General features: G+C 46.2%; 1 protein-coding gene across 14 annotated transcripts in view; it reads right to left on the bottom strand.

Moving 5' to 3' along the window:
* SASH1 (SAM and SH3 domain containing 1) overlaps positions 1-14,095 on the bottom strand; it is a 337,965-nt gene that overhangs the window by 79,845 nt on the left and 244,025 nt on the right. For 13 of the 14 annotated variants that reach the window (XM_023254477.2, XM_023254482.2, XM_045058618.1 and 10 more), the window contains 3 exons: positions 5,052-5,092; positions 2,674-2,760; positions 226-338 (listed from right to left, as the gene is read on the bottom strand). In XM_023254477.2, coding sequence (XP_023110245.1) covers positions 226-338; positions 2,674-2,760; positions 5,052-5,092 — 241 coding nt within the window. Of the gene's footprint in view, positions 1-225; positions 339-2,673; positions 2,761-5,051; positions 5,093-11,509; positions 13,709-14,095 lie in introns of those variants that run through there. The other variant, XM_045058621.1, reaches the window with a different exon arrangement.

Below are 14,095 nucleotides of genomic sequence, written 5' to 3'. Positions count from 1 at the left end.
AGCTCACTCAGTCTATTCATGAGGACTCCACCCTTAGAACCTAAGTACCCCCAACGGCTTTACCTCCAAATAACACGGCATTGGGCGTGGGAATTTAATATATGGATCTGGGGGTTGTGGGGGAGGGCGGACATAAACATTCAGGCTTCAGCAGTCCCCAAACATTGTTCCATGTCAGGGGGGCCAAGGACTCACAAATGTAAACCAAATCATCTATGCTCTTACCCTTGCAAGTGCTTCCTCGATGGTGATCATCTTCTCCTTGACCATCATCATCAGCTGAATCCGTTCCTCATCACTCATTGTTATCTCGCTGGCCACGTAGCCCACATCTTCTCCTAGAGATTGAAGACAGAAGACCGGAATGAAGAAAAAAGAGAAAACAGAATGCTAATCCTGAAAGCTCCTCGTTCGTTCCGGGCTAGAGAAGGAGGTCATTCAAGGGCACTGTGTAGCATGGTACGTTACTGGAGCAAGAGAAGCAGTAACGGGCTACTTTCGAATAAGCCAACGAGTCCATCTTATCGAGAAACAGGCTCCGAGAGCCTATGGACGTTACCATGGACACAGACCCTTCAAAATGATCGGAGCCTTTGTGATGGAGGGTCCAGCAGAGGAGTTTTGGAAGAAAGCTGACAGGAAGTCTGGAATAGCAGCGGGGGGTGGAGACCTAATTTAAAGACCTGCTTAGAGCCGATAAGCATTCCAAAGCTCCTTTGGCTATGGTCCTCTGTGTCCTTCCATTTCAAATATGAACAAGAGGAAAGTTTTTTGGGGAGGGGACGGAGGGACCCCTCTTTCACGACACAGAACTTGAAGGTCACAGAGTCAGCGGCAGAACAAGACCTACAGCCCGGTGAGACCCCAGATTCTTCCTAAACTGTGTGACTGTCGTTCCTCACAGGAGAAGCACAAATAAATACAGTCGCAGGGATGCGGCATTTTGGTTCACTGGAGGGAAGGTTATCATATATGTATACATCTGAAAGCCTCGTCATAAATGCGCATCCAAACTGGGAGGGAACTCAGCTTGCCACTCAAAACTGAAGGCAGCCAGAACTGCTCGGGGCCATCCTCGCTAAGATCCTTCCAAAGTGCTTTCCCGCAAAGCCAACGGATGGCCGCTGCCTGTAATATACGTGAGCCACGTTGGCTTGTGCGCTTTTGGTCAGCGTGTGAGGCTGTAATGCACAGACTGGGAACAAGCCCACACTCCGGTCGCTCATCTTTCCCCTGCCCGGTCTTTCTTACGCATACTTTGCCAGCTTCGGTGTCACTAGGATGCTGGGCTATGGCTACATTTGCCCTTGGTCTAGAGGGACAGTACAAGAGTCCGGCCGCAGATCGGCAGGAACCCGCTGCAGTCGGGGCAACCCTGGAATTCACGTTCCCCCGGGTTTCCCTATCTCATTTCCATTTTGTAATCAATCAGTCCAGAAATACCACTCACGCTCCCTTCGCCACTCATCTACTTGTCCGGAAGAATAATAGCGTGTGCCGGGTGAGGAGACAAGCCTGCTGGTTTGATTCATTTTACTATCTGCGTCGCCTCCGATGGTGGAGGGGGCGATGGGGAGCTGGCTGGATTTGTTTTTGTTTTTGTGTGTGTTTTTTTTAAATCCACACGCGCCAGCAAACTATTGGCTTCCTCCCTCCCCCCATCCCTTTCTCGCTCTCTTTTTCCTTTCCTTTCTTTCTAAATAAGACTTTGTTGGGATCCAAGGCTTACTCTGCATCCCAAGTGATCCTGGGTGCGTACCAAAAGGAAACACTGGCAATGTCGAAGCGTCCTAGCTTTATGGCAGGACAACTGAAATGGCCCCACCGAATGTTGCCGAGGACCCAGGTGCGCTAACCGGTGTACGTGCTGTCCCTGTCCGCTTTTCTCATTTCCGTGTGTCCCAATGACTGGGGAAGCATTCTGAACAGGGTAGGACGCTACGACTTTGTAAAAGAAAACAAACAGTGTCACTGGTGAGCAACTGAAAGTTTTCATCTCCTGATAACCTCATTCGGCTGGACCGGAATCCAGAAGTGGCTTTGTTTTCTGTTTCTGTTCCCTCTCTGAATACTGGGGAAACATAAATTACATAACGGGGCCGCAAAGGGACGACATATTTACTTACTATATAAACAACAACAAAGACACGGCCAAGAGGAGGGCAGGAGTCCCTTCACAAAGCCGCCCAGGCAAATTCCCATGATGTCAGACCGTTAGAGTTTCCCAACCCCGTAACTGTCCCTGCCACAGAGAAGCGTCGCAAGTTCAGAAGACTGCAAAGGCCCCAGGTGGCAGGACTGGGTGGGGGGTGGGTCCAACCCTAACAAATGCTATGCCTTTCTAGACCCTTTTAGGATAGATCTTGGTGGGTCAAGATCTTCTTGAGGTTGGCGTGACCGAGAAAACAAAAGATTTGGTCTTTGCCGTCAGACCTATGAAAAGGAAGATTGGCCAGACTCTTCTCATCTTATTTTCTTTGATTTAAAAAACAAACAAAAAAACACCACTGGGGTGAAGTCTTCAAGTAATGAAGGCAATGTCTGAGAAATTGAAGACTTTACGAGCCCAGGCAAAGAGTCACTGACATTCTAGCGTGCAGTTAGACCAGTGGCACAGGGCTTCCCTGCATTTGAGAGCTAAAGGGACCTACTGTCCGTCAGCTGTAACAGTACCTTTTGAAGTCTGTCTCATTATTCCTTTCTGGTTCTTTCGGAAGTTCTGCCAGAAATACTTATTTTTCTTCTTCCAATCTCCTTTTCCTTTAAAAACAAAAGTGGGGGGGGGGGGAGGCACAAGCAATAAATTCATTAATAACAAAAGTAGCCTCTTCTTTAGAATTCAAAGCTTATAAGAATACTTTGATTTCACAAAAAGACAGTTTTTCTCTTTTAGTTTGTGAAAGACTTGGAAATGCCTAAAAAGTTGTTTAAAAGAAATGCAAATTTCCTAGCAGCGAGTAATGGTGCAGTGGGGCTAAGATGAGAAATAAAGAAACATCAAAAAGGCAGGCCAAACACACATTCTTATATTCGCTTTGATGTTGTCTAACTAGGATGTCTAATTCTGCCTTGTCTTGGCTTGTGGTAGAGTCTCCCCCTCTGGTCTCAGCCACAATTATTTCCACCCGACCACAAATAGGATGCTTTAAGAAGTTAACTTTGTTTTGCCGTTATCCCTGGTGTGGATCCCCATCTTGACTTCGTTCTGTTATTCCAGATTTAATGAAGAGAACAGAATGGTTGGCATGTCCCGTGGGCATTAGTCAACAGAGCTGGTCCCATGGGCCTGTGGGGTTGACCTGCATGCCTTCTCTAGGGTGTGGAGTGCTCGTGGGTGCAGCCGTGGTGTGGGCGGGATGGGAGAGGAGACTCCCACCCCTCTGGCATTCGGGCTACTTGGTGACCTACCGTCTGCAGCTACCCAGGGTTCCATGACAAGAAAGCAGACTGCGATCCTGCTGTGACCTCTCCCAAATGGGACCCCTCCTCCCTCCCCTCCCCTCCCAACCCCCGATGGTTCTGGGAATAGTCTCACTTGTCTTAACAACAATGTCACTGCCGTGGCCAGACATCTGCAGTGTCTGGTAGGGTTCTGATCGTCACTGATACAGAATACCTTTGAAAAGGCAAAAGGAAAGGAAGCAAGCACATAAAAAGAACAGAGTGGGTCTTTATTTAAAAATGAAGCGAAGGAGCAGCTCTCACGTAGACGTGGCACGCTCAAAGCAGAGGCTTTGTCACTGTCACCATTTGGTGTCTGGTTGCTCTGCGGCCACTGGAAACAGGACCCAGCGGAGTCATGCGCTGTTGGGTCTCCACAGTCTAGACTGGTGGTGCCAGGCGATATGGCACAAAACAGACGTGTGGAAACCCGTGTCCACAGGGTTCCCGGGCTAGAAAAGGGATCATGTGTCACAACAAGATGCCCTCATTTAAATTCTGATACACCCTGGAGCTACGGGATAAAACCCATGCCAGCTAGGCCGAGACTTCCTATGTACTCACAATCTTGAAAGTGACCTTGATGGCACCTGCTGTCTCTGGCTAAACACTGCAGCAAATATCAACCACGCAGGGTTAAAGCAGAGGTAGGATTATCACTAAGGCAACCTTTCTCTAGGGCTATTAGGGATTATAATGTATTTCTTTTACTGGAAGGTATACTTCCCACCTTCCTCTATTTTAATGCTTCTAAAATGGAGGTACAAATTAAAAAATAAATAATAGCTAACATTTATTGAGCACTTACCATACCCAGGCACTTTGCTAGCTAATGGTTTATTTCATTTGATATGTACAAGGAACATAATGTATTATTGTTTTCCATTTAGTGGATGAGAAAACCAAGGCTTCAGGAGGCAAGAGACTTGCCCAAGGCCATAGCCACTGAATTGGAAGGGTCATGATTCAACTCCAAGTTGAAACCTGATCTGAGCACTTCTGCTCCTGATCACAATCGACCTTACCAGGCTCACTCTGACCCAAACGGAAAAGGTGTTACTAAATCAAGACTGGATTTTATAATCGAGGAAATATAAGACATGTGACACCTTAATTGTGCATAATATTTGATTCAGAAGTTCCAAATCAGAGAATTCATCCTAAGGACATGATCAGGGATAGGTTCACGGATTTTTAGGATAGTGTCAATTCTCTGAGAGCAAAAATTAGAAGCAACTTAAACGTCCAGCAAAGAAGCGATGGTTGATTGAATTATGGCTCATCCCATATGACGGAATATTATACAGATTTAAATTTTTTTTACTGCAAAGAATATTCAATCAACGTGGGAAAATGCTCAGGACCTATTCAATACAAAAAAATTATAATATGTAGAGTATGATCCCAATTATGTTTAAAAGAAAGCCCACACAAATACAGGGCAAAAAAAAAAAAAAAAAAAAAAGAAAGGAAAGGTATGTATCGAAATCTTAACAGTGTTTATTTCTGGGTGGCAAGATTCTTTGTGGTTTTTGTTTTTTCACCATTTGTGTGTTCTATAAAGTATTAAAATTCTTTGAAGTCATAAAACCAAGAAAAGGAGTACTGACCTACAGAGCCGTCCTCTGAGTTTGACTTAGGCAGAGTGCTCCTAGAAGAAGAAAAAAAAAAAAGTCTGATTACCAGGGAGCCTTGCGTTGGTGTGAGAACTGAAAACCCTCCCAATTCGTCTGACCCAGCGTCAACACCACCAGCAGAGCCAGGGGAGTTCCGATGGGGTGTTTACCACTGCCCGTATCTAGCCAGTTGCTGCTTTTCTAGAAACACACTCACGACCATTGGTCAACATGTAGTGAAGATTCACTCCAGGGTAAGACCTCCATTGCATGAAGGGAATGGATTTTACTAGATGATCACTGGGTAATCCACTTGTGTGAACTATGAACTACACGTTAGGTTATCACCATCGAGAAGTCTCTTGTGTAAGTGGGGAAGACAAAGCAAATACTAATAAAAATCAAGACCCAACACCATATGCCAGCCCCTTAAGCCAGCAGGTGAGTAAAGTGGTCAGCTGTAGGAGGAATGTAGGAGATCAGATGCTCCAAACAAAAGTTGGGGGAGGGGGGGAAACAGTGCGTAGTTTCTGCAGTTGGTTTCTTTTTCTTTTTTTTTTTTTTTTTAATTTTTTTTTCAACGTTTTTTATTTATTTTTGGGACAGAGAGAGACAGAGCATGAACGGGGGAGGGGCAGAGAGAGAGGGAGACACAGAATCGGAAACAGGCTCCAGGCTCCGAGCCATCAGCCCAGAGCCTGACGCGGGGCTCGAACTCACGGACCGCGAGATCGTGACCTGGCTGAAGTCGGACGCTTAACCGACTGCGCCACCCAGGCGCCCCTCTGCAGTTGGTTTCTGACAATTCGCAAGCACGCTCTCCACCTTGCTAGATCTTTCTATGTTCGAAGAGAAGCCAGGAAATCTGCTTTTTTTTTTTTTTTAAAGGGGGGGGGAGAGCTCCACATTTTCCAGTGATGGCAAATAATTCAATGTTTGTAAAAATGTGTCCAAGTTAATCAATACATGTCTGGGCACCAAATTTGGCCCACACCCCACCCTACCCTGGCTGCCCGTTTGTGACCGCGGATACAGACAAAAGCCAAAATACCTTGAAACATGAACACAGCCCCAAACCGATCAATTAAGCGTTTCTCTTGCAAACGCATGGACAGACACCAACTTAAAGCAAGAAGGGAAGAAATCAAAGAAAGGTAAAATGGGTTCTCTCAAAAAGGTCAGAGTAGAGGTGGAGCGCAGTCTTTCATTAAGTGGGTCCGAAGCCTAGAGGGTAAGTGAGTTCAGTGTCCACTTGCTGACAGGGAAAACCAGGAAGAAGGAACCTGCCTCCGCACAGAAGCACAGCTACTCAGGGGTTTACACCTGAATCTTCCCAATACAAGTTCCTCTGCCAGGGAGGAAGGCGGGGGCATCTGACAAAACTCTCCTGGATGTGAGAATGCACGGGAAGACCGAGGTCGGGAGTCTTGAACCGTGTTACCCTGAAGAGGTCGGAGGAAGAGAAACAGAATAGGCAAATGGCGATCTGCTGCCCACCTTACAGGTGAAACGACCTCTCGAATTGAAGGTGACCAGAGAGGGCAGGAAGGGCCTTTCTGTCACGCAGGGTCACCTGTGCTGGGCCATCTCTCTTTAGAGCAGGTGCATGGATACTAACTGACCGCTGGCTGCCAGGTGAGCACAGAGGCTCAGGCCGCACCAATCCCTTCAAACCCTCAATGAGAGAAGAGAACTGTTTCCGACTAGCACACGAATCTAACAAACCTCTCCTATCGATGAGGGGAGGGCGGGGGGTGCTAAGAAGAGAAGTAGGGGAGGCATCCTCTCATTTGCTGAGGACCACAGCTCGGTCTGAAGTCATGATTTCCCCTTACTGAGATGCTGTGAACACAGAAAATAAGGAAAATCTACCTCATCATCGAATTGCGCCAGGATTTAGCCCCAAGGACCTACTTACTCTCTGCCCTCCCATCCACACAAAAATGAAAATGACTGAAGATATTTAAAAAGCCATTTCAGTTTTTAATTCATTCAGCAAAAAGGTACTGAATGCTATTACGAGTAAGGTATATGGATGATAACGAAGAAATGGGACTCTCGATGTAGGGAGGGTGACAAAATGTGAACAAATGAGAAGTACTTGCAAAGGAGTATCAAATATCCCCAGCTCTTGATCAACTGCTTAACTATGTAATAAACTATAAATATGTGAACTTTTGCTTTTTTCTAGAAGAAATCTTTTCATGGGGAAAATGGCCTCAAGAAACATTGCTTTTCTTTAGTCCTTTGCTGATTTAGAATAATACACCCTTACTGAGCTGTAAGGAATTTTATTGAATTAAAGGGTTTTTTTAAGTTTATTTATTTATTTTGGGAGAAAGAGTGTGTGAAGGGGGGGGGGGTGGGCAGAGAGAGAGGGAGAGAGAGAGTCCCAAGCAGGTTCAGCACCGTCAGCGCAGAGCCCAGTGTAGGGCTTGATCCCACGAACCATGAGATCATGACCAGAGCAGAAATCAAGAGTCAGACGGTTCATCACTCAGCCCCCAGAAGTGGCCTGAGGTTCCACCAGCTGGTGACAGGCCAACAGAGTCATCCCCAGTCACTGGCAACCCAGTTGTCTTTCTCCCAGATGGTGGGCTCTTCCTCTCTGGATAAAATGTATGTAAAATGTACTCTATCCTATTATTTAAAAAAACGCAAAGGCTAATAACTTCTATTTTCCAACCCATTTTTCATTCTTCCTGCAAAATAAGAACGTCTTCTACTAGAAAAATACTCAAGAACCCACACTGCCTAAAAAGAGAAGTTCTCACTACCACACAGCTATCACAAGATATAAATGTGCTTTCCTCTATAAAATTCTAGCTTATAATTTTTTATCTTTATCTACTCTCTTCAATTTATGACACATATTTAAAATTTATCCTCAGGTTTGCACTCTCGATCTCTTCGTTAACGTGTTTCCACTAGTGATTGCGTGCATTTCCCCACATGGCCAGCAGATGGCACTGCAGCTCCTCTATTCATCTTGCGGTGACAAACGGGGATTTTTATTTTGAACGTTCCGCGAGTTCACAATCTAGACACTGGCCAAAGAACAGCAAGCCAGTGTTTCATAAGTGTGAGGCTCCCCAACTCATCAATGTGCAAAGGGGGAAAACGACATCGTATGAAGTTTAATTTGGACGCAGTGAATGGTCCCTGCAAAGAGAGGCTTGGCAGAGCAGGTGATGCGAAATGCCATCTTTCTCCCTGAGACGGATTATAAAATCTATGCAGCAGGAGCAAAAACCCATGATGTAACCAAATTCCAAATTTGGATGGCAGCAGGTGGAAAGGGTCATTTGCTGATCTCCTGGTGGAAGAAATTAATGCTCAGAAGTCAGTTCCAAAGAGGCCTCCTCACCGCACCTCCTTCTTGCGGCCAGACGCCACAGGCCTGGGACCCACAGGCTGGAAGCAGGTTCGTCAGCCCTTTTCTATCCATCACTTTCACTGTCAACAGGGTAAAAGGGATGGGAACCTCAGCGTGGGTTTCTGGGTTTCGATGATGAGGACGCAATAATTAGCATCCCTCTGCGCTCTGAACATCTACTTAAGCATTGACTAATTCGAGTTTCGCATTTAGTCGTTGAACTCGATCTTAGAAGTACCTTTACGTCAATAACTATTAGACCCCAGTGTAAATATTTTTCCTCACGATCCCTAAGCTACTTTAGCCCTCTCTGAACTCACGTTCACTTAAGAAAATTCAATAAACGACTTATGAATGAGATAAAAAGAAAATAAGGGACAGCATCCCTGAACTTAACCAATTCCTTTCATCCTACCTCAATCTTTAGCAAATTCTTTGTTAAGATGCGTCATTCCTTTCTTTTCGCCCACTCACTCATTCATTCTTTCTTTCCTTCAATACACATTCATCCAACTCCCATTATGAGGCTGGCATCCTCTGAGGCATTGAGAATGTAGCAGTAAATAAGACAGGTTAAGATCTCTGTTCTCTTAGAGCTCAGGACGGGCGAGAAGCGAGATGGGCGGTGTAGATCAAGAAGGGGGGGGAATGTTCGATGGGATGGACAGAGAAGTCTTCTCTCAAGAGGGGAGAGGTGAACAGAGACCCGAAATGATGAGCTGGCCTGACATGTGCCCCACCCCCGTGGGGAAGGCTGGGTAGGGAGAGAACAGAGGAAGAAAGCAAGAGGTCTCCTCTCACATAGGAAGTTTGAGGTGTTTCTCCAACATCCCCGTGGAGATACTAAAGACACAGTTGGGTACGCGCGTCTAGAGGTCACGGGCATTGCTGAGGACTGGAGATCAGGATTTGGAAATCACTTGCACATTTAAAGCCAGAAGACCAGCTGAACACAATGAAGAGAAGTGGCAGGAGGCCTGGGCTCAAGGGCAACCCAGTCCTCGAGCTCAGGGAAAGAAGGTGAAGCAGGCAGCGGGACTTAGGAGAAGGAGTCCGTGCGGGGAAGGAAAACCGGGAACACGCTTTCACCCTTCCCGGCTGAAATAACATTAAAATCGGTTTTACGCAAGCTATATTGCTGCCTCAGATGCCAGACAGGGTAAATTCTAGGTTGCTCTGTTTTCTTTTCTCTGGAGTCTGTGGCTTTACAGTAGAGCCCTCCAGGTGGCCACAGACAAGGAGCAACAGGACAAAGGTCCAAAGGAGATTCTTTACATTTGTGTGGAATTCTACCTCTTAAAGAAAACACTCTTATCACCAACCCGATCGCCCATCCCGAGACTACGGAGCGATAATCCGGATAAGGGCACAGAGCCAGGCAGGGACCTAAGTGGGTTTAGAAGCCACATCTCTGACTGCAGAGTCCAGCGCCCCACGCACATCACCCTGTCGTTTCTCGTTTACACAACAGAAATTCGTATTACGTTACATGCGTCCTAACCCTGTTGCTGGGTGAGTTACTAAAATGATAGGCTCAGAAGAACCGGGGAAGACAGAGCATGTTTTCAACACCAAATGTGAACGTGGCCTATGAGTTTCTTAGAACCAAGTATTTCAAGAGCAGGATCGGGTTATGCTGCTCGTGCAGACTCTGTCTGCGAGTTGACAGGAAAGAGGCCACGTACTTTGGCTCAGGCTCATTTTTCTTCTTATGTCCATTTACATAAATAGTCTCAGGTACCTCCAGGCAAAGGCAACTCCGTCTCTTTGCAACATACTGACTCCGGCACGCAAGCAAAGTGTAACAAACGCCCAAACATAAAAAAGAGTTCCCAAAATAGACCTCATGTTTTTGTTTTGATGGGCTGTCCAGAAAACTTCATTATGAGAGAGAGAGAGAGAGAGAGAGAGAGAGCGAGAAGCAATAACCTAATTTCTAAGAATGGAACATGTGTTATACGTTACTGGAAAACCTATACTTAAGAGATTTTTAAGTTTCCTTTATCTTGAGTCTCCGGAAATTCACTTCTTCATTAGTTTCTTTCCTGCTGAATTTTGAATCAGGGCTTTTGCTGCGTCTGGGTCCCTTCCTGCATCATCCCAGGCCTGCCAAGGCGGTCCCCAGTGCCAGTAGCATTTTCCTCAAGACGCAGAAAAGGGACGGAGACATCTGTGCTATGGAATTGTGCGTGGGAGTGGGAGGGGAAAAGGAGCTGAAAGGGTTGAGGAGCTTTAGAGTAGTTGATTTTTTTCTTACGTGTTCATGGGTTTCTTATATGCTGATTATTTCTTCTCAGTTGATATGCCTTCCTTAAATATGACTAACTACTTATATTCACATTCTGCTTATTTCGTAACAAATCATTTTGTCGAAAATAGGTAATTCCTTAAATTTGGTATTTCTTATTATTCTTTGGATAGCGAAGATATTTTTCATCATGGGAGCCTATCTCCCCTATTTCATAAAAATACGTATAAAACAAATGTCTGTTTACGCTATCTACTGTCTGCTATAAAAATTCAAGGGTCAGCCATGGGACCCCATGGGACCAGGGCCAGGGCAGGAGGGACACAAGGGTCCACCGTGCTAGAGCTGCTCACTCTCAGCGCCAGGCAGGTTTAAGGAGCAAGGGGTCTCTCTTCCTTCACCCTAGATCTGGCCCTTCCCTGCCAACAGTTGCTGGCACATAATAGAACTTAACTTGCAAACTTACTGGCTAGGATTGAAAGTAATTCTGTTGCTCAAATCCGGTGTATTTTTTGAGCTCCAAGATTATTTAGTATCAATGACAATGTTGGTGACACTTTGTCACCCTGGTCAAAACACTCCATGCCTACAGGCCTTTTCTTTCATTTCAGCCTATTCCCAGTCTCTCCTTCTGGCTTTCGTTGCAAGGTCACCTTCATAAATGATCAAGGCAGGTGTCGGGAGGACCAAATCCAAGGCAAGGGCCGGACACAGCCCATGCTCAGCACTCACACACTCAGAGTCAGGCACACCCGTGACAGTGCGGTCACAAATCTAAGCCATGCCTTCCCTCTCATGTCAGGTAGTGATGATAAAATCAGTACCTACCTTAACGGGCTGTTAGAATCACATGAACTTGGCAACTGGTAAGACCCCAGTCAGGGTGACCTCTTATAACTATCACCGGACCCCAAAGGATGAACGCTCTCGGTCTCTGTCCAGAGCCCTGCCACCCTCATTCCACCAACGATGGCCACTAGGCCCTGTGCTCGGCTTAGTTTCTATACTGCCACAGTTCCTCCTTTTAATTTTTTTTTTTAGCATTAACTTCCCTCAAATAATCCAGATGGCCGTAACAATTCCTCTTCTCAACTGCACTCGGTACGAGCAATTCACATTTTCTCACATCCATTGTTTTTCTCACAATGACTGAATATGACGTCAGTGGGTCTTCATCCACATTGTCCAGCATCATAATATTCCCATTTGCTGATCACCTATTGTCCTCCTTAAACAGTAAGATCTGTACCGATTTAGATTCTTGCATACGGCACAGGGTACACGAAATAATTTTTTGATGACGTTGAAGAGATGTTCAGTATGGATGTATACACCACAGGAAATGGTTTGGACCCACCCATCGGGTGATATCAACTCTCCCAAAGAAATGGCAGTGATGTGTGGATATACGATCTCCAAACAACAGTACCATCCGACGTTTATTTCCAATTTGAAGAGGACCTCTTACCCTACCGATCGAGCGCTTGAAAAGTTCTGAAAGGCCATTTAAAAGGTTTGATACTTCCAGCCATGAGTTTTGACATTTTCAACTTTTTTTCTGCCCTACCCCCCTTTTTAAATGATATCTTTGGTGGACAATTGCCATCCGAATCACTGTAGGTGACCCTAGTCATTATATAGGAGAGGTTTCCAAAGGGGATCTTATTCAGAAAAATAAGAGAGAGGCACAGTCAATCTAGGTACGCAACAACAATCTAACAACAATAGCAACAATCATTTTTGTTATGCTTCAATCCCCTGCTAATGACATCAGGTACAAGGGAGTTCTAGGTATCCACACGTGATCTTTTCTGCTGCAAATCAAGCCTATCTCTCTCTCTTTAACATTAATTTCCCCCAAATAGGTAGGATGGACATAGTGACTCCTGTTCTACTTTTCGATTACACTTTACAAAAGCAACCCATGTTTTTCTTAGAACAGCACTCATGCACGCACGCACATACACACACCAGCGATTGACTATGATGCCAAGGTAGAGATGGGCAGACGGGAACATTTTCTACAGCCCACTACCCCCGCCCAGACAGCTACCTAACACCATGGCTCATGATGTGGGGTTCTAGAGCCCAACCTCCCGTGTTCAAAGCCCAGCCCTACCATTTACCAACCAGTAACTCGACAGATTACTTTGCCTCAGTGAATCCCAGTTTCCTGCTGTGCAAAAGGGATACAATATTACCTATCACGTACGTTTTCTGGAGATTTCGGTGAACTATAACTTGTATGGTATTTAGAACACGTTTGTACACGTGAAGCGTCACTAACGAGATGCTAGCGGTTAGGACTGCGGGTCTTTTCCTCCAACCAGCTCTCCCTGTGGAGTCAAGTTTCTCTCCGTCCTTCTCAGAGAGCACTGCAGCTTTCTGACATGTAAGGGGCTGGTTCCCTGGCACCTCAGCGGTGGCCAACAGGCTTTCCAGGCCACGAACAGCCTCCATCCTTCTCGAGTCTGAAAATCCGTCACAAAGGTAGACTGAAAGAGATCCGTGTTCTTTCATCCGTGGAATGGTAACTTGCACCAGAAGCGAATGATGCAGGACACCCGCAGAAATTTAAGTCCCATGCCTAAAAATGAGCCAAACGTCATCCCCCCGCCCCATGGTGGAGGGCCACGACCTGGGTGTTTCTCAGCTACAACCTTTCTCGGGCCGGGACTATACAACGGGCAGAGTGCAGAGCTGCACAAGCCCGCAGATGTGGGCTCAGGGCAGGGAGAAGGAGACACGGGAAAGCATACCGTCACCTTCCAAGATTTCCGAAACCCTCCCAGTGGGTCTCCTCTTCTCCATCTGGGCCATGTTATTCTTCGCCTGGCACTTCATGGGCCCGGCCTGTCCAAGAAGCTGATGCAAACGTGCTGTGGGGATGGCAGCTCTGATGTTGTAACACTACTGAAAGTAACCATATATATTCCAGCCTCGAGAAGTGACAAATGCCTTCCCAAGTCCTGAACACTTAGTAACTAATCAGAATATTCCTGTGACACACCAACCACATGGTGTTTGATACTATTTTTTTATGCAAGTTCAGTACGTTTACATAAGTTCGGGGAGTTCAGTAACTGACCATTCTCGTCTAAAAACAACCAACGATGATTTTCTTTGCTTGGTATCTACTGTTTGGCGTGGATAATGAAGCCCTCTGCGGCTTGGTAAGGGAAATGAATGCAACATGGTCCGTACCTTCCAGGCGTTTACAACATCACGAGGTGCTTTATATTGACGGGTTGTAAGAAAAGAGCTGGGGTGCCCGGGTGGAGCAGTCGGTCGGGTGTCCTATTCTTGAGTTAGGCTCAAGGACGTCATCTCACGGTTCATGAGATCGAGCCCCGCACTGGGCACCACGCTGACAGCATGGAGCCCTCCCTCTCTGCCCTTCCCCTGCTCGCATGT

This window comes from Felis catus, chromosome B2 (genome assembly GCF_018350175.1).
Source record: "Felis catus isolate Fca126 chromosome B2, F.catus_Fca126_mat1.0, whole genome shotgun sequence".
In the NCBI taxonomy this organism is placed as follows: Eukaryota; Metazoa; Chordata; class Mammalia; order Carnivora; family Felidae; genus Felis; species Felis catus.
The sequence above is the reverse complement of the archived record's forward strand: the minus strand, read 5'-3'. Positions and strand labels throughout refer to the sequence as shown.